The 21,470-nt window shown below is 39.6% G+C and overlaps 1 protein-coding gene across 11 annotated transcripts in view; it reads left to right on the top strand.

Moving 5' to 3' along the window:
* Iqcm (IQ motif containing M) overlaps positions 1 to 21,470 on the top strand; it is a 471,750-nt gene that overhangs the window by 242,449 nt on the left and 207,831 nt on the right. For all 11 annotated transcript variants that reach the window (XM_042277514.2, XM_076571981.1, XM_076571978.1 and 8 more), the window contains exon 9: positions 4,390 to 4,445. In XM_042277514.2, the coding sequence (XP_042133448.1) occupies positions 4,390 to 4,445 (56 nt within the window). The remainder of the gene's footprint in view (positions 1 to 4,389; positions 4,446 to 21,470) is intronic.

Below are 21,470 nucleotides of genomic sequence, written 5' to 3'. Positions count from 1 at the left end.
CTACATTTAGAAGGCCTAGTTCAGTCCCATGCATGCTCCCCAGCTGATAGGCCAGAGTCCATGAGCGCCCACCAGCTTGGGTCAGCTGTCTCTGTGGTGTGCCCCATCATGATCTTGACCTCACTTGCTCCTCTGATCCCTTCTTCCTCTTCAACTGAAGTCTAGGAGCTCAGCTCAGTCTTGGTTGTGGATCACTGCATCTGTCCCCATCATCTACTGGATGTAGGTTCTATGATGACAATTGGGGTAGTCACTAAACTAATAATAGGGAAAGGTAAGTTCAGGCACCCTCTCCATTATTGCTAGGAGTCTTAGTTGGTGTCCAGCCTGGCAGGAAAGCGTCTCAGTTGATTTCACATGTTTTGATGTGTTACTTCTAACATCACATGTATATGTTAGAAATGATCTCCTTTTACAGTTGCCTCTTTGAAGACTGATCGTTTTACCTTGAATGATATGTTTATATATCATGTTCTTTATGTACTCTATCAGGGACACATGACTGTTTAAAACTACAGGAATTCCTTATGACATAGAGAGTACCCCTTTAATCACATCGGGGGGGGGGTGCTAGGGAATAGCATGTCAGTTTTAGAGTGCCTTTTTATAGCAAATATATTTCAGAAATTCATGGCAGTAGAGTGAAATAGCAATCTGTCTAGCAGTAACATTCAAAATGAAAGGCTCGAGAAGTTCTATAGTTAATCAGTGTAAGAGTTTAATTATTATACTATGAGGATCTGTCAGAAAGGGGAAAAAAACAAATTTGGAAAGAGGATGGGGATTGATGGGTTAGACAGCCGTTTTTCTAAAAAGAAGCCTGAGGTGTAATAATATTGTGTAAATTCCAGAAGTGAGTACCCAGTTAATTCTGATATTTGAGAGAGTATGTGGGGGAATGAGTCTGGGAAGTGATGTGAGATAAATCTATTCAGGTTGTTACAAAAACTTTGAAAATTGTGTCAGGAGAGTTTTATTAGTAGCTTATACATTCTTCAGCCAAATGTTTCAGAACAGAAAAGCTGTTTCTAGGCAGAAAGAAGGAACTTAGGGAGTTTGGAAGAAGCAGGAGGCAGCTGTGCAAAGAAGAAGCATTTCAAGTGAAAATGGAGTTGAAATATCAAGGTAGCGTAGACTTGAGAACTGAATGTAGAAGTCTGTGGAAGACGAAAGCTTAGGGGAGAACCTTTGAAAACAAAAACTGCATCCCATTTGCAAAAACAAACCGCAGCGAACAACAAATGCATAGGAAATGAAAACAAACCCCAAGTCTTTTCCAGTAGGTTGGGAAGGAGGAAGAGGGCACTGATGGAGGAAGTGGCTCCAGGGAGTCCACAGAAAGGAAAGGGCAAGACCGAGAAGGCCTCCAGAGGGTCCTCACATCAGACACTCGGCATGGGGAACTTGCGGTTTGATTAGTCTGACAAAAAAGAACATGATAGCACTTTAAGTAGTACCCTCACCTAAGGACAGGGTATCCCAAGCCAAAAACAGCTCCTGTAAAAATATGGAACACAAAGATTAAAACTTAAGTCTCATGAACCATTAGTAACTTTGTAGCCATGAATACCTGTCTTGGGGCATCCTGAAGGCAACAGTGAAAACCCTCGTTTTGTGGTTTAGTATCACTTAAGTGTTGTCCATGAATTTAAAAATTATACTATTATTTTTGGAGAAGCTGTTTACTTTGAAAAAGAATGTATGATCCAGAGATTCTGAAAGAACCAATCTGTTTTCAAGGTTCTTGTTTTTTAATGTAACTGTACAAAAAAAAAAAGCATTTTAGTTCTTAGAAATGAATACCATGAGAGATCGTGAACACATACAACTAAGACTGCATCTGAGATAAATGTATTACAAAATGCAGTTCAGCTTTGTAAGTAACAGCTATGATTTTAAACAAACACCTTAGGTCTTAAAACTGAGCATTTTTTGCAGCACAAATGCAATATCTTTACATTTCATCTTTATGTTGCCTTCTGTATTTTCTGAGAATTTATATAAGATATGTTTTGGCTTCAGTAAATGTGAAGAAAAAAGACACATTTTCCAGGTGATGTGCATATGCCATATTATCACATACCACAAAAACTTCCATTAACTGACTTCATCAAATCTGACAGAGACAACAACGACCACCCATGCACCATTTTTTTCATTCAGTTATCAGAATGACTTCAAATTCCTTATCCCTATTTTTTTCAAAAGGTATTTTGTACAAAGTGACCATCATGGAAGATTATAAAGTGGATGAAATGGATCAGCTTCACCTTTGGCTCACATTGATCAGAGAGGCAATGGCCAGTTATTTGGAGCTATCTACTCTTGTCATGGATTAATATTAAAGGAACGTATAAGAAAACTCCGTATTAAACATGGTTGTGAAATCATTGAGAGTGATGCAAACACTTTATACCAAGCTTGTTTTGAATGACATATGGAAGACATTTTTCACTGAATATAAGTCTTACTGGACTGTTTTCCTGGGTGTTTTTACATTAGTCTTTTAGGGTTATCGTCACAGAACACAACAATGTATATGGCTTAACCAGGAGAATTAATTATCTCATAATTCTGGAGGCTGAAAGTCCAAGCTTAGGATGCCAGCAAAAGGATTTCTTTCTCTTAGTTTGAGAGTCTTTGCCTCTTTGGCCTTCTGCCATCAGAGGATCTTATTCTGGTGTCTCTTCCTCTTCTTAGGAGGTCATCAGTCCTGTTGCAGGGCCTCACCTCACTCTTCTCTAGAAACCTTTGCTAAAAACGCAAACACACTGGGGTTGGGACTTCAGCTGAGGAGAGTGTATTTTAGTCTGTAAGTCTTTGACAGCTAGGAATCTGATAACCAATTCTGATAGACACACCAAGTAATATCAGCAAATAGTCCACAGCCTCCTTCTGCTTATATTTTCCCACTAACCTAATTTAAAGTTATTTTTATTTTTTCATAGATGGTGTTATTTTGTAAAATGTTACATCAGTTCTTTTGTAAGGCACAGCCAAATAAATTCTTATCTATAAAAAATTTATAAAAACACTTGCTCACTAGAATTATTAATAGGAGTTATATATCTGTGTGCAAAAAGATACTGAAGAAGATTTAGCAATCTGAGCATACCTACACATTCATATGGATATTTTAGTTTATGATGTATATTATGAATATAAATATATACCAATATTATAAAGATTTATTCTCCATTTGAAAATATATCAGAACACCAAATTTTATAGGTAGTCAAGTTATATTTATTTATTTATTTATTAAGAGATTTTCTATTCATTTTCATATCAACCCCGGCTTCCCCTGTCCTCCCTCCTCCTACCCCCTAACCTTCCCCCCAACCCATCCCCCATTCCCACCTCCTCCAAGGCAAGGTCTCCCCTGGGGAGTCAGCAGAGCCTGGTCCAAGCCCCTCCTCCCTGCACCAAGTGTCTCAGCCTAGGCACTAGGTTCCAAAAAACCAGCTCATGCATTAAGGACAGGTCCCGGTCTCACTGCCTGGGGGCCCCCTAAACAGTTTAAACTAAACAACTGTCTCACTTATCCAGAGGGCCTAGTCCAGTACCATGCATTTCTACTAGTTTGGCTAGTTGTCTCTGTACTTTTTCCAGTCATGGTCTTGATATCTCTTGCTCATTGAATCCCTCCTCTCTCTCATCGATTGGACTTTTGGAGCTCCGCTTGGGGCTTGGTCGTGGATCTCTGCATCTGCTTCCATCAGTTACTGGATGAGGGTTCTATTTAGACAGGGTGTTCAGCCATCTGATCACCAGTGTAGGTCAGCTCAGGCACCCTCTCGAACATCGCCAGTAGTCTATAGTGGAGTCATCTTTGTGAATTCCTGGGGACCTCTCTAGCACTCTGCTTCTTCCTATTCCCATGGTGTCTTTATTTATCATGGTATCTCTTTTCTTGTTCTCCCACTCTGTTCCTGATCCAGCTAGGACCTCCTGCTCCCCTAAGCTCTGTTTCCCCTGACCCTTGCCCTCCATTACCCCCACCCCCACCCCCAGTTTGCTCATGTAGAATCTTATCCATTTCGATGTCTCTGGGCAATCCCTGTGTCTTTCCTAGCGTCTTCTTTACTAGCTAGCCTCCCTAGAGCTGTGAGTTGCAGTCTGGTTATCCTTTACTTTACATTTGGTATCCACTTATGAGGGAGTACATACCATTTTTGTATTTCTGAGTCTAGGCTACCTCACTCAGGATGATATTTTCCAGTTCTATCCCTTTGCCTGCAAACCTCATGATGTCATTGTTTTTCTCTGCTGCGTAGTACTCCATTGTATATATGTACCACATTTTCTTTATCCATTCTTCAGTTGAAGGGCATCTAGGTTGTTTCCAGATTCTGGCTATTACAAATAATGCTGCTTAACTCTTTTCAGAAATCCTATAAGAAGAAAGAACTACCTACCAAGCCAGACCAGAAGCCAAGCAAAAGGTAGATCTTTTATACAACAGAAAAAAAAATATATAAATCAATGTGTTTATTTTTGTTGTTGACAATATACCTACTGACTTTAATACTGAAGTATATGGAAACATAGGTTGTTGAGAACTCAAATGTATGTGTTACATGCATGTGAGTATGTGAATCTATGTGTATGTATGCTGAGGCCAGAGTAGGATGTTGGGTGACTCTATTGCTAATCAACTTATTATTTTGAGACAAAGCTTCACATTGAACCAGAACCTCACTATTTTAGCTAGACTGGCTGGCCAGGGAGCTCTCACCTGTTTCTGTGTGTGTTTCTGTGCCACAATGCTGGCATGTGACTTTTTATATGTGTGCTGAGGATTTGAAATCAGGTCCTTTTGCTTGCAGGGCAAATTTTCTGGAAAGGTAAGATTTCAGATGTGTGTGTGTGTGTGTGTGTGTGTGTGTGTGTGTGTGTGCGTGCGTGCGTGCGTGTGTGTGTGTGTGTGTGTGTGTGTGTGTGTGTGTGTGAATATACAGGGGATACATTCATTTATTAGCATTATTGGAGAATCTGGGGTCATGGAGTCAATGGAAACTGATTATGGAAAAGGAAAGAGTTCAAAGGAGGAGTTCTGCATCTGAATACAAACTCTTCTCAAATACTTCACTGGCCCCTGATCTGTACACATGCAATACAAACCATGGGGTCCAGTCAAAAGCAACAACTTGCACCATTAATTTTTAGTTGGCTTAATTGGTTATATTAAAAGGAGAGAATCAGAGCTGAGAGATTGCTTGGTAGTCATCATGATTATGTACTGCTTTTAAGAGAATATTGGTTCAGTTCCTAACACCTACATCAGGTGGATCACAACTGCCTATAACTTCAGCTCCAGGGGATCTGACGCCCTCTTCTGGCCTCCACGGGTAACAGCTCACATGTGTACAATCCCTTCCTTATACACATATTTAAAAATAAAAATATTCAAAAAAATATTCTGGATATTGGGATAGTAGATTAGTGTATCTTAAGGCAAATTTTGTGCATAAGAAGACATTCATAGAGCCAGGCCTCTCCAATGTAGAAAGAAAAGTTATTAAAATAATGAAGAAAATTCTAGATTTAAAAGATTTAAAGACAAACCATCAATTAATTTGACCAGTGGAGATATACATAAAACCATATCCAACAGCTACAGAAAACACATTCTTTGTTAAAAAAAAAAAACAAGTAATGTGCATTATAAAAATCAAACAGAAAATATGAAATTTAAGATTAATAATAACAAATACACAAGTTAGTTCTTTGAAAAGATGAATGAAATGTATTTTTTTAATTTTTTTAATTTTTCACATTTTATTTTTCAAAAAGAGAGAACACACAAATTAATGACATCAGGGATGAAAGAAAGGGCATCATTCTACATGAAAAGGAAAATAAGGCAGTGTGTACAACATTTCATGACAAATACATTCAACTACGAGACAAGAATTAAATTTTGTAAGGAAAAAGTATGATAAAATTGACACAAGAGAAATAGAAGATCTAAACAACCCATGTCTGTTAAGTGGATGCTATTTCAATTTCCCATTAACTTGGTTTAAAAATAATAAACGTTTGGGCTGGAGAGATAGCTCAGAGGGTAAGAGCACCAACTGCTCTTCCAGAGGTCCTGAGTTCAATTCCCAGCACCCACATGGTGGCTCACAACCACCTGTAATGAGATCTGGTGCCCTCTTCTGTATAGATAATAAATAAATAAATAAATAAATAAATAAATAATTCTTTAAAAAATAATAAACTTTAACTGTCACAGTGAGTTATTTCCCAAGTACATGAATTTTTCTCACAAATATTCTTTAGCTGGTTAGTTTGATTGTGAAACCCTTTTTCCTCATAGGTGTTACTAAATTAAAATTATTCTAACTCTAAGATTCTAATAAGGAGCTACACATTCTCAGATATTATCATTTTTGTAGCTGTTTGCCTAGAACTAGTCAGCTAATACAAATTCTAAACATTTCCTCATATAAGCTGCCATTTGATAGAGCAATGGTTCTCAACTTGTGGGTTGTGATCCCCACAGGGGTTGCATATCAGATCTTTATATTGTGATTCATAACAACAGCAAAAAATAGTTATGAAATAGCAATGAAATAAGTTTATGGTTGGGTTCACCACAACATGTGGACCTGTATTAATGGGTTGCTGCATGAGGAAGTCTGCGAACCTCTGAGGTATAAAACACAGTGACAGTGTTGTGGGGACTCTGGTCGCGGTTTTGCTGGCTTTTCTTACATATTTTATAGGATGTTGACTGAAGGGGACTTTGGATATAGCTTCCACCATTCTGTTTGCTAATGAAGAAAACCAAGAGTTAAAAAGGTTAGGGACTTTTACAGGGTCATGAAGGGAATCAGAGTCTGTGAGTAGATGAGTCTCTTAAAGTTCCTGGTAATGCTGTTTTTAAATGTCATTTGTATCTTAAATCTTAAGTCTTTCTGATGATTTTGAAAGCTACCAAATAGACTGTAGTGATTTTAAAAAATAATATTGGAACTGAGTCATGGAGACACACCAAAAGATCAAACAATGTAAAACAGAAGCAAACATGTTTGCATATGCACAGTCACACACACACACACACACACACACACACACACACACACACACACACACACACACACACCACACTCACAGAGACATGTGTTAAATATATTTAATTTAACCAGCATCAAAGTCCTATAATTATTTCAAATCCTGAATTTTTTAATCATGAAAATTTCAAATCCACATACTAGGACCCTAACCAGGCTTAGAGGTTTTATTCTACTAAGGACTTTCCTGTGTATTTTCAGTAAGCAGTTTCCTTTCAGCATACATGAGTTGGAGAACATTATAACCTTCCAATAGAGGCCAGCTGAGTTCAAAAAAGTATTTGTCTGTCTCAAGTGTAAAAATATGTCACATGTGTATTACTACTGCCATCATCCAGTAAAGAGCAGTGTCTGTTGCCCCTACCTTCTTAAATATAGAGAAAAAGATATTTATAAATATCTACAAACTTCGCTGGAACCCTCTACAGTTGGCACAGAGGACGGGTTTATGCACTCACTTTGACGTATTTTGTAAGGAGACGTCACTTGGCTGTGAGGAGGTGGGAGTGAGGAAACTAAGCAAACAGAAAGCATGACTGCAGCACTTGGGAATCCCTGCGATGTGGTACCCACTCCTGCCTAGCAGAGTGGATGGGATCCTCTGTCTTATATGCCATGAAGGCAGTCCTGTTTGTTATGTCCTTTCAATGATCAAAATCATGAAAGGCACATCTTCATGTTGCTGCTGTTGTTTATATTCCTGTTTTTTCTTTCAACTTCAATGACTTCACTATCCAGAAAGGGAATAAAAAAAGGTGCTGTATTGCTTAGGAATATGTGTACAGTTGTACAAAATATCCATGGGCATTTTCATCATCAGCATTGTTAAAGAGCTGAAATCCCACACATGTAGGGTAAATTAACTAGGCTGTAAAGTCTGCACAGTCCATATTTCATCTGATTTTGGCATTCATATGTGTGTATATACATATATATATATATGTATATATGCACATATATACTTATATCCAATATTTATGCAAAATACATTTCATATATGAGATTTTATGAAGTTAAAATGTTTAATATGTAAATAGAAGTCTTTATGTCTTTAAATATATATGTCTGTGTGTATCTATGTGTGTATGTGCATATGTGTGCAGATACTTGCAGAAGCCAGAGGAGGACATCAGATCCCATGAAGCTGTAGTTACAGATGGTTGTAAGTCGCTTGACATGGATGCTGGACACTCAAATTCAGTCCTCTGAAGAACAGCAACTGTTTTTAACTTCTGAGCCATTTCCCTTTTTGTTTTTTCTTTCTTTCTTTCTTTTTTTTTTTTTTTTGTTTTGGTTTTTCAAGACAGGGTTTTTCTGCGTAGCTTTGCGCCTTTCCTGGAGCTCACTTGGTAGCCCAGGCTGGCCTCGAACTTACAGAGATCCGCCTGGCTCTGCCTCCCGAGTGCTGAGATTAAAGGCGTGAGCCACCACCACCCGGCCATTTCCCTTTTTCTTAATATTTAAAAAATTTTTATAGAATACATTTTGGCTCTGTTTTCTCCTCCCCCATCTTCTCCTCCATTTTTCCCACCCTCCTTCCCAGATAATTTATACTTTTTCTCTCTCTTACAAAATTAAAACAAAACAAAAATCCACAAAAATGAAAAATCAAAGCAAACAAACAAAAATCCAGTAATACAAAACATGCCCAAACAAAACAAAAGTTAAAGCTTGCATTCAAAAGAAAAAAGAGGAGTTTGTTTTGTATTGTTCAACTTCTAGACGTGGGGACTGTCCTATACCCTCTAGTGTTGTCGATATTCCTAGTGACGTTTTATTAGAGAACATTGATTTTCCCTTTGCTAGCAGGTATCAAGCACAGATAGCTTCTTGATTGGGGTGGGACCCCATATGCACTTTTCCAACTCAGTGCTGGGACCCAAGTGGGACTCCATGTCCATCCCTGACCCCAGTGCTAGGACCCGAGTGGGACCCCATATCCCACCCCCTGGTCCCAGTGCTGGGACCCAAGTGGGACCCCATGTCCACCCCACAACCCCAGAGCTGGGACCCCATGCCCATCCCCAACCCCAGTGCTGGGACCCCATGTCCACTCCCGACCCCAGTGCTGGGATCCAAGTGGGACCCCATGTCTACCCCTGACCCCAGTGCTGGGACCCCATGTCCACCCCTGACCCCAGTGCTGGGACCCCATGTCCACCCCAGACCCCAGTGCTGGGACCCATCTTGCTTGAACCTGGGCAGGTCTTGAGCATGCTGACATGGTCTCTGTGAATTTGTATGTTCTGTTGTATCTGGAAGACATTGTGTCCTCATCCATCACCTATGGCTCTCTCTTCTTCCACAGAATTCCTGGAGCTTTGAGGGGATGTGTTTGATGAAGACATCTTTATTTCTTTAGCATTTCAATTTAAATTATAATCTTTGAAAGCTTTGTAAGCTCTTTGTAAGTTTCAGAAGACTGGAAAATTAATAAGATTAAGTTATGTTTGAGAAATCCTAAACCATTTTTAAGGAAAAAGAAAAAACGTTTTGAAGAAAACCACCAATCAGTTTCAGTTCAGTTAGAATTGGCTAATTAATATTTTGGGGCTTTATTTTATTTTTGAACTGAAGTAAGTAATGTTAAATTTCTGAACCAGGGAAAATTAAACAGGTGTCATTTTTTTTAATTTTTATTTTTAGAAAATGAAGTATGTGCATGAATTTCATATATGTGTATACATACATCTATAATTTAAAAAAAATTTATACTGACACTGAAGTGAAATATTCTTTCTGAGGATACCATTTGAAATGTCTTAGTTGCTCTAGGCACAATCTGTTTTCTACTTATTCTTATACTTAAAAGCATAAGTTGTCTAGCTGTAAGTCAAAGTGCTTAGATGGAGTTGGTCCTCCAGCTTTGCTGCCTGTAACTTGCCTTTCTCTGGGGCTTCTTCCACTTCCTGCCTGCAGTTCTTCTTGGCAGGTATCTAGTGGTTCTGGAATTTTCCCCTCTTGGGATCTCTAGCACAACCAGGTTTCACTTTCACAGCTTCACTCAGTGGCCTATCACGGCTCTTGCTTCTCATGGCCTTTACCTAGAGACTCCCTTGCCACTCAGTGCATCAATACAGTGGCTCTCTGAAACCATGGAAAGGATACCATGATCCCTTATCTTTCTAAACTCAAAAACTAGCACCACATGGATGACAATGTCAGGATGACTTACCAGCTTGACATGGACCTGGCTCCTTGAACCACATTAGCATGAGCTGTTGTTGATCACAGCTGCCTTCCAGGAGCAGAAATGCTCTCTTTTGTAAGTTGGAAGCTTGGTGGGTAGGATCATGCCCTGAGAAAACACTTTATTCCAGTGCAGATCAGTCCTCTCCTTAGTGACACTAATCTCCTTAACAACTGTAGCCTCTCTTCTAACACCGCCTTGGCTGAGCCATTAAGCTTGTGGTGTCCTTTTTCTCTCCAGATGTTTTGTGTTTTTTCTATACCATTGTAGACCTACATAAGAGTGATGCTAATAACCACACAACAGAGCCATTATCGGGCTGTCCTGAAAACTCCACCTAAGTTGCTTGTAAAGAGCCTCAGACAAATTCTTAGGACATGGGCAGAAAGCAGCCACATTTGTTACCAAAATATCACAGGAATGGTAGGTCTCTAGCCCAGCTACCAGTACTATTCCTTTCTGAAGTCTGCTGAGCAAGGCTCCTGCACTCTGCAGTGCTCCTGGTGCTATCTCCCAGGCTCCTACAGGTTTAGTTGTTTTTCTAGCACAGCCACTGAAACCTTCTACAATCCTCTAAAAACCAGCATGGTCAGGCCTGTCACAGAAATAGCCCTTTCTTTTCTACTGAATTTTGCATTACTTACTTTTCTATCACTGTGATAAAGCACCATGACTAAGGCAATTTATAGAAGAAAGGGTTTGTTTGGGCTTACTGTTCCAAAAGGATAAAAATCCGTCACCGTCAGGGAGGGGAAGCATGGCAGCAGGCAGGTATATTACAGGAGCAGTAAGCTCAGTAAGCTGAAAGTGCGCATCTTAAACTTCAAGCATGAAGCAGAAATAGCACACCAGAGATGGTGAAAGTCAACTTTCAAGTTTCAGCTATGTCAGTGTGCAGGAATGGTGGCAGTGTGTGGTGAAGCAAGCTGTTCACCTTTCAGCAGTTGAGGAGCAAAAGAAAGAAGAGGAAGAAGGAAGATGATGTAGTCACTGAAATCTCAAGGGCACACCTCAAAATGACCCAAAGCCTCACTAGATCTCACCATTTAAAGTTCTCATCACCTTCCAATAGCATGCTACTAGAGACAGAGCCTTTCCTGCTTTGACCTTGGGGTCATTCCAGTTACGAACTATAGCAACAGAACAGAACCTGCTGAGGATATACTTGAAATCTCCAAGGACTTCAAGTACCAGCATTTGAGTGGCAGCTTACTTGACTCATACTGCTCTGGTTTTCACACGTTTTTCAATATTAAATTGGTACTTATGTCACCTGGACCACACCGACCTCTTTTCCTGCTCCATTTCCCCTTTCTCCTCCTCCTGTATATATTAATTGTACAAACTAATGGTCTTCATTGTGACATTGAACTTCTTGATACAACATGTTACTGATTTTCTCTTGTCAAATCCCTCAGCCTAGCTAAATAATTATGTATGTAAAGGAGTCTGTAACATTTTTAATAGAATGGTAGTTAACACTGCCTTTAAAAAATTGAGACATGATTTGCCCAACTGGAATTTATAAAGCTTTGAGTTGTATGGATGTACATTCTTTGTCTCTGCTCAGCAAAGACTCATGTGACTCAAGTAGTGACTTCAGGATGCTTTCTTTACATTTTCAACCCTTGCAACTGTCTCTGCTTGGTTACAATGACTTTCTATAGTTTCTTTTCACCTGGCTAGAAAAGCAGCTGGCTTCCAGGACCTTTAATTCATTTCCTACTCTCACCACAAGTCTGGTTATTTCTAAGAAAGTGAAACAAAATAAAAATAACAATCCCACAAAAGAAACACCTTAAACAACAGCAATGCTGTGGACGAATCCACAGCTTCTGGGACATGGTCAATCGTAGAGAGATCATGCCGGACTCCATATTAATGGAGCTGCAGAAACCTACATGGCCCGCACCGAAAAGGACACCACCATACAGTGGAGGAGCAGGCATCCCCATGGTTAAAAACGACCTTGGAAAGTGTGATGTTTATGAAGCAGCACTGGGTTTCAGACATGATTTCACTAGCTATAACACAATAGAGTGAGGTATAGTCTTACACTTTAGAGACCTGTTCATGAAGCTGATGTTCATGAAGCTGATGTTCATAAAGCTGATGGCTTTAGGGGCCAACTTCTTGGGGGAGGTAGCTTGTATTAAAAAAGAAAACACACCTTGATCCTTTTTCAAATAGTTTATCCTTACTCTATTCTGTCATCTATCCCTTTACCTGTTAACAAAGGAAAACAGTTGTCCTCAGTGTATCTGGGAGTAGAAGCAATATATACCTAGAGATAATTATAAGATAGTTATAATTATGTTACTGCAATGGTGGGAGAAAAGTAGTTGTGATTAGTGTTAATTATCAAAATGAACGAATCTAGAATCATCTGGAAAAGAGGCCTCTGGCCGTATCTGTGTGGGTTATCTTGATTGCATTAGTGGAGGCTGGAAGACTTGCCCATTGTGTACCCTTACCTGGCTGGGATCCTGAAAAACATTAGTGGAGACAGTGACCTGAATAGCAGCATGCATCTATCTGATTGTGGATATGACTCGAGCAGGTCCTTTAAGCCTTTGATGCCTTAGTTTTCTCACCATGATGGACTGTCCCTTCATCTGGGTTAAAATAAGACCTTTCTCCCTTCAGTTACCTTTGTCAGAGTGTTTTATCACAGCAACAGGAAAGGAGAATTAGACAGCATTAAATCTCTAACATGCCATCAGAAAAAGAGCATGAGGATGGATGTGGTATGCCTGTGTTCTGTATTCACCAGGTATCCTCAGGACTATAGCCACAGCTTGCACCTTGTACCCTAAGTAAATAGCCACATGAACAAACAGATATGTCTTCAGTACCACAATCAAATTTCAGATCCTATCTCCACTCTTATAATGATTTTTATGCTATTCCAGCTATATATAGTTCTTTTGTAATTAATCAACTAATTTAAATTTCACATACAGGTACTGTATTTGCCTAATTTCCTTCTATATTTCTTCAACTCCCCTATTTGAAAATTTATTCTCAAATTTATCATCTCTTTTTCTTTAATTATTACTGTTATACTGTTACACATACACACACACACACACACACATATGAATGAATATATAAATACAACCTACTGATTCCATTTAGTGACGTTCATGTGTATGTTTTTAAGACTGTGCACTTGGTATTGGAAAGCCACCTAGAGGGGAAGACATTCTCACATTGTCAGCAGACATTGATTCTCGGTAGCTCTTCACATATGGTGGAGCCTTGTGAGATTTCCTTCTTCCATGTTGTCTTGTCACTGCTTTTTTTTGTTTTTCTATTTTCAGGTGTTGTTTAGGGAACCACATTGTTTTGAGTTCATGGGTGCAGATTCTTTGGCGTACACAGATGACCCAATCCCACAGCAAATGTGGTTCTGTGGCTCTTATAATCTTTCCACCCTTCTTCTTTAGTGGCTCCTGAACTGTAGGTGTAGTGGTTTGTTATATATGTATCAAGTACGTTGACCACCCCATGATTAGGAGTTCTCTGCCTTATGATCCATTGTGGATTTCTGTAACTATCTGCAAAAAGAATTTTCTTTGATGAGCTACACTTATCTATGGGTATAAGAATAAGTGCTGAAAATGCAGTTAGAGATTATGCTGGTTTGGGAAAGTGTTCTCCTCAAGGCTCCGTGGACTGACCAGACACGAATCCCCTGCTATTGATCAGCCTTCGGTCCACTAGACAAGCTATTGGTTACTGCCTAGACATAAATGACCACTTTACATCTTTGGAAATACCTTTTCATTCTGGTCATTTTGTGGTTTATAGGTGTCATAGCTGGTAGGACTATTGCTTACTTTTCTCTTTTCATAGTGTGAATATGTAACCTTCTAGCATCATGAAAGCCAATTCTCAGGGAGGAGGCTTCTGGTTATAGCCAGTATGATTCTCCTAAGTCTTGTGTCTTAAGTGGCATGGTGTCTTCAGCAAGACAGTCTTAACTTCAACTCCTGGTAGGAAACAAAGGACAGCGCCATTTGTAGCTAGTCTTCTCTGCCAAGCCCTGGCAGTCTGACAGCCCACTTATAAAATAAACACATGGACACTTATATTATTTAAACTGTTTGGCCTAATGGCTCAGGCTTCTTGCTATCTACTTCTTCTATCTTAAATCAACCATTTTCTATTAATCTATAAGTAGCCACATGGCTTGTGGCTTACCGGTACCTTACATCTCGCTTGTCATGGCGGCGGCTGGCAGGACTCTCTGACTCAGCCTTTCACTCCAGAATTTTCTTTTCTGCTTGTCCCACCTATACTTCCTGCCTGGCTACTGGCCAATCAGCATTTTATTTACATAGAGCGATATCCACAGCAGTACACATTGAAAGTAGAAACTGCTTCTTGGCTATCTTCATGGAGAAATTCTATAAATGTGTCTCAAATTAAAAATAGTTGTGTCCTGTTTCCCAGACTTCTTTTCTGTGTTCCTTCTCTCAGTTTGTATCTATATTATCCATCTAGTTACCCCAAGATCAACTAGCCACTCTATATTTGCCCATTGAAATGTTTGTGGTTATCAAATTGATTAGATTAAGAAAGGCCTAGGGATTAGTGAGGTGCACATTTGAATGTGCCTAGGAGGATTAAGCTAAGGGGGAATGCATGCCCTGAATGTGATAGAGCCACACCATGGGCTAGGACCAGAGGCTGACTGGATAGGGGAAAGCAGAAAGTCAGCCAAACATAGTATTTTCCTTTCTCTGTTTCTTATTCATTTAAGACATGAGGAGGTATAAATCACAGCCACAGTTACTTCTGCTGCCATGACTTCCCCACCGTAGTGAGCTGTGAGCTTAGTCTAGTTTCACTTCAGTTGCTGTGATAAAATACCCAACTAAAAGCAAATGCAATATAGAGGGAAAAGGGTTTGTTTTAGCTCACAATTCCTGGTTGTATCTCATCATAGAAGAAAATTCATAGGCAAGAACCTGAAAGAGCTGCTCACATTACATTCACTATCAAGAGCAGTGAGAAATGAAATGTAGACATGCTCACCTGCTTATTTGCTTGCTTGCTCTCAGCTAGCTTTCCCTTTTAATATCCTTTTCAGGACCTCCCTCCTAGGGAATGGTGCTAACTATACAGGGCTGCCTTCCTACATCAGTTAACAATCAAGAAAGCCCCCTAACAGTCATGTCCACAGGTCAGCCTTGTCTTGATACTTTCTCAACTGAGATTCTCTTCCCAGTGGTTTCCAGGCTGTGTCAAATTGAAAGTTCAAACTAAGTAGCACAGAGTCAACATTAATCCTTCTTCTTATAAGTTATCCATATCTGGTATTTTGTCACAGTGAGGAGAAAGTAACTAATACACCCACCTTGTTCCCAAAGATTGTATATGAACCTTGAAAATTGCTTTCCTGAAGACATGTTAAAAGTCATTTCTTGGTCTATTAGTCTAGTAAACATAAAGCAAAATAAATAGTTGGAATTCAATAAAGCAAATGAATTTAGGATGATATTTCCTTCTCTATTTTTGCTCTACCTAATACTGGACACCCTTGCTTTGTGTAAATTCTCATTCATCATCAGTCTAATAACAGACTTGGATATTAAACTTACAGGACTATGCCTTGCAAATTTTATTTTTCCATTTTTCTAAAGTGAAGACATTTGGTGTTCTTTGGAATTCTCACATCATATTCCTTATCCAATTTCTCAAAACAAACAAATCAGCAGATCAGTGTAGACAACTGCTCTTGTTAGGCCAGGATGTGTAACCACTGAAGGGAAGCTTCAGTCTGTGGTGTTTGAAAGAGAATGGCCACCTAAGGGAGTGACACTATTAGGAGATATGGCCTTGTTGGTGGAAGTGTGCCAAGTTGAGGGTGGACTTTGAGGTCTCTTTTGTTCAAGCTTTCCCTCAGTGCCACGCTGAGACCATTTCCTGTTGACTTCTGGTCAAGATGAGCCAGCAGTACGTCTGCCTGCATGTCACCATGCTTCCTGCCACGAAGATAATGGACTGAATCTCTCTGTAAGCTGCCACACCAATTAAATGTTTTCTTTATAAGAGTTGCTGTGGTCATGGTGTCTCTTCATAGCAATAAAAACCCTAAGACACACTCCTTCCTTTTCAGCATAGTAGAATCAGTCTAGCATGAGCTATTTCACTTCCAGTAAACACGCAGACATTGAGTAATAAGCTAGAAGATACATTAACTATATTGGGCACTTACCCTCCTGTCCTCTGCCAGGCTAATCTGGGCTCTTAACATGACTTAGTTACTTTATCTGATGTCAGTCTGGTCAGTAGAGAGAACTAGAATAAACCACCTTGATGGCACCCCACTAACATGAGCTTGTTTAGCCAGTTTGGAGTAGCTAGAAGAGGGCTGTGTCTTCCAGAAAAACTTCTGTCTCCGAATTCACACTTACCTCCAAGCCTTGTTCTGGTCTGCACTTTCAGGCTTTGAGGCTCATTTTCCTCAGGATTGTCATCTAGCCAAAGAACTAAGTTTAGGGCAAATGAAACCATTCTGTGGTCAGTTTGACCTATGTCCTCATCCTTGTTTCTAGTTCCTTTGTCTTGAGAATGCCTGCTTGCCCATACCATCAATAGTTACTGATGTCTTGTTTACATCTATTGTCAAAAGTTTCAGCTTTCTCTTAAGAGTGAAGTCTGGGTTTTCACTTCCTGTATTCATTCTTCCATGGTTCTGCTCAATAGAGAGTACATCCAAGCAGGAGCAGGATCAAGCTGTGGACCATTGTAGCACAGATCTCAGTATTAACAGTGTTTGCCATGCAAGCAGCACTCTGATTCCAAATCTATCTTATCAGATTAGGAGAAGCATCGAACTGTTAGGTGAGACAAAGAGAACACAAAATAGCTGCAGAATCTATGAAAACTGAGAAGAGCCTGTTGACTGCAGCTAGTTGCAGGTTGAAATGGAACCTTCTGCTTTCTCTCTTGGAGACAAGATGGCCTGGTGTACAGCCTCTTCCTTGTGTACAAAACAGAAATATTTCCAGTAATGTCTGCTGAAGGATACAGCAGTGAGTACAGAAACTACTGGCCCTGTGAAAAGCACAGATGGCTGGCTGGGCTGCAGGGCTATGATTCTTGTCTAGAATCAGAAGGGAACTGTCTGAGGAGGAACAGGCAATGAAAGAAAGGATACAGTAACATCCTCCCGTTTTTGTTGTTGTTCTTTAATTCTTTACACACATCCTGACCACAGTCCCCTATCTCCACTCCTCCCAGTCCCCCTACCATACTCTCCCCCCAGATCCACCCCTCCTCTGTTTCCCTTCAAAAAAATAAGAGCAGGTCTCACCTTTAAAATACAGCAGTATGTCAACAGCATGATATGGAAGAAAGCAGTCCTAAGGGTGGGAAAGCAGCCTTGCAATGGCTTTTCTTTACAAGGGCTTATAAGAAGTTCTGATAGAGGTCAGAGGCCCGAGGAAGGAGCTTCTCAATGCCACAGCGATGCTCAGGGAGTATCTGCACTTCCTGCTTTTCTACTGCCCTTTGGTTTATTACTGCTGTCTGTTTCTTGAAGGTTATTTGTTTGTTGGGATCAGAGTCCATTGATGTATGTCTCATTGGGAACAGAATGTCAAAATTTTAACACTTAATTGTTAAGGGAATTCATTACTGGTACTCCACCTCCAAGAACAATGGAATGCATCATCAGGAGTCGGACCCTCAACAGCCCTACATCTGAGTAGGGACCCGAGAGATGGAGGGAGTCAGTAGAGTTCAGCCAGAACTGACTAAAGTTTGGGTTGGGACCAGAGGGTTCCCATAAGAGACATAAACCACCATGACAAGGGGAAGAGCAGAAAGATTCCCCGGGTTCTCTATTCAGAGACAAGCTTGGAAAAAAAAATAGAACCTGGTGACTGTGCTTTTGAAAAATGACTCCTGTAGCCCCTTAGGCTCTAACACTATAGTCATTCCAGAGATCTTCCAGGATAACTCTAGACTGACCAACAAGTAAACCATGTAGGCACAAAAAGGATTGTCAGATGTTTCTTGTAGACCGATTTCTAAATGGTCTTATTAAATAAAAAACATGGAGCCAAATATAGGGGTGAAAGCCTTAGATCAGGGAAATAGCGAAAGGCACCAGCCAACCTTACCTCGCCAACTCTGCGGCTTCCAAATGCACCAACTTCCTGTCTACCCAGGCTTTATATGCCTTGCTCTTCTGCCCTCTCATTGGCTCTCTTAACCCAGCTATCTCACTTCCTTTTCCTACACAGCTCTGTCACTTTCTGTCTGTCTGTACAGACCTCCAGGTCTCTATGGTTGGTACTGGGATTAAGGGCGTGTGCTGCCTGACTTCTTGTTTACTTAAAATGGCTGGGCTTTCCCCCCTGATCTCTAGGCAAGCTTTATTTATTAACTCAGAAATAAAATATCACCACATTTCAGCACAAATAAAATATTACCACAGTCTCCATTATAAAGAACATTTCCAGAAACCAGGACCTTGCATACAAAGCTGGAATCAATTTGAAATGAACCGACCAATATTCCCTTTCTGTACTAGCCTATGTGCTGCAAAAGTGCTCTAATTCATAAGCTGTGCTCCTCCAGACTGCTTCTCTGTGCTAAGGTGGAAGAAATGATTGTAGTGCTTGAAATGAATTTGCAATTAAAAATTGCTCTTGCTGGGCGGTGGTGGCACACGCCTTTAATTCCAGCACTCAGGAGGCAGAGCCAGGCAGATCTCTGTGAGTTCAAGGCCAGCCTGGTCTCCAGAGAGAGTTCCAGGAGAAGCACAAAGCTATACAGAGAAACCCTGTCTTGAAAAAGCAAAAAAAAAAAAAATTGCTCTTTTATTTTAAGGAAAAACTACTGTTGAAAATCTAATCTGACCAGCAGTAGCAGCAGTAATAATAACAAGCCCTAATGATGGGCTGGGAAATTCTTTTTGACTTGCCTCTTCCTTACCTCTTCTTCTGTCTTTGGTTGCCTTCAGCCATTTACTGTCCGAAATGTTCTAGAAATCTATTTATAAATAAAAAAAAGTACCCTGCCCAGAAATTCAGACATTCTTTGAGACCTTAAATTGATTATCAGCCTCCATCTTTTAATATGGCCATGATAAAACAGACTATAGACCTATGAGTGGCCAGGAATAGAATGGCACTTTGGGGGAGTCACAGGGGAGAAGTTGGGACCCAGGGCAGCATTATAAATAGTAATGGTGACAAAGGACAGAAGAAAGCACACCCCATTCTGATGTTTTAACATACTTTTTAGATTTTGCCTAAATTAAAGTAACATTATCTTCTACTTTAGGAAGATTGTGTCTCATTTTAGAAAGTCCCAGGAACCTCCTCTGATTTCTGAAGTGAGCAGGTTTTGATGGCATGAAGTACTCAACCCTTGGAGAGATCTGGAAATGGATAATATGGAGAGAGAATATTTCTTTTCTTAAAAGTCAGGTTGAATTCAATGCACTGTTTTCCTACTAAGTAGACTTTATTTAGGCAATTAAGTAGGACACTAACTTGTTTGGCTCTCTCCCAGGTTGCTTTCAAATCTCACATTTCAAGCACGAGGCACCACATGTTTGTACTTCAAGACTGCACATTCAGGAAATGAAAGCCCTCAACACAGCTTGGTAGCAGAAGATCCAAATCAAAGTAAATTGTGTAAATTATAACTCAATTTCAAAGCATTTGGACAAAGCAGGCATGCTAGTCTAATCAGGAAACTTGTGATATTTGCTTTATGATAATGCAGGTTGGAAGAGGAATTGATGGAATGCATCACCAATCTCTCAATGTATTTCTGAATTTGGCAACCTAGACTGGTTTTGTCATGTGTTTGCTGCTTAAAAAGTATTTGACTTTAAAACAGCTAAAATAAATACACTTTAATCACTTTCAACCTATGAGCAGATGGTCAAACAGTGCTTTTTCTAAATGGGGCATACATAGTACTTGCATATCAGCCAAAACTGGTTGATAGCAATATCTAAACCAACCTCTAAAGCTGATTTAGTGTTTAATATATTATTGTATCAGCATTAGTAGTTGAAAGAAAATTCCCCATTCAATTGTTTGTCAATCTCAGGGTCTATAATGCTTAGACACAATTAACTTACTAATTAATTTCTTGTATTTTTTCTCACCTGTAATTTTATCTAATTGTTTCTTCTGTCTCTGAAACCCATTTGACTTGATACTTTGTCAACTTCAAGTGGAAAACCCAAACGCAGTCATGGCTCTTTTGTCTTCCCACTTTCTTATAGTGAGGTTAGATTATGGGACATGCACAGACAAACAAGGTAGTCTCTCATGGTAAAATCTGGTTTATGTATAGTCTCTAATTACTCATATTTTTACTGTTGTAAGGATAGTTATAGAGACTTTTTGGTGGCCAAGAATCTCCATGAAAAGTGACATTTCTCCCTTTATCACAATTTTGATAAGACATGGTAAACATTTTTATTTGGAGGGTAAACCAAGGCTGGTTTCTATGGATTCCTTTGACCTCTGTGTACCTGGCAGTCACAAGACAGTGTCCATATATCATCGCTCTTCTCCTTGGATCCTGACTAAACATTCTGTAACAGAACATGTAGGTGTGGTGTGGCTGCATCTTTCATGCGCTACAAGCACAGACAATCAAATGAAAAGGGCAGTGCTAACCTTTCTATTGGCAATCATGGTTTTGCTCCCTGTGATTTTTATCACAGAGCAGGAGGGCATTGATTTTGTTTTTGTGAGGTTAGAAAGTCACCATATTTTTCTCAGAAGTCAGAATAGTAAGTTACTTTGAGAAAAGTATTTTAAGAATTAAAGGAGAAATTGCAAAGTTAAAGCTTAAAAAAAGTGAGTTGCTAATCCTGTCAAATATGTAACTAATTATATTTTTTCCTTGAAAATATACATTGTATGCTGGTCTATCTCAAAAATCTGAGCAAAATTAAAAAAACTAAAAACATCCAATTTTCCTTTACAACCCAATGTTTTCTTTGCAGTCTGCACATTAATGGAATATTTGCACCAGTTTTTGTAGAAGATGAGTCAGAATTGTGCAAGGTGGGCGTTTCTTCTCTTGAAGAGTCCAATCCACCTGTGGTTAGGAACACTGCTAATACACTGCAGTAACATTTTGGCATGTTGCTTCCTACTTTTATTTATGTGCATTTTAAACAAAAGTTTACAAGAATTAATATATGT

This window comes from Peromyscus maniculatus, chromosome 5 (genome assembly GCF_049852395.1).
Source record: "Peromyscus maniculatus bairdii isolate BWxNUB_F1_BW_parent chromosome 5, HU_Pman_BW_mat_3.1, whole genome shotgun sequence".
Classification (NCBI taxonomy): Eukaryota; Metazoa; Chordata; class Mammalia; order Rodentia; family Cricetidae; genus Peromyscus; species Peromyscus maniculatus.
The sequence above is the reverse complement of the archived record's forward strand: the minus strand, read 5'-3'. Positions and strand labels throughout refer to the sequence as shown.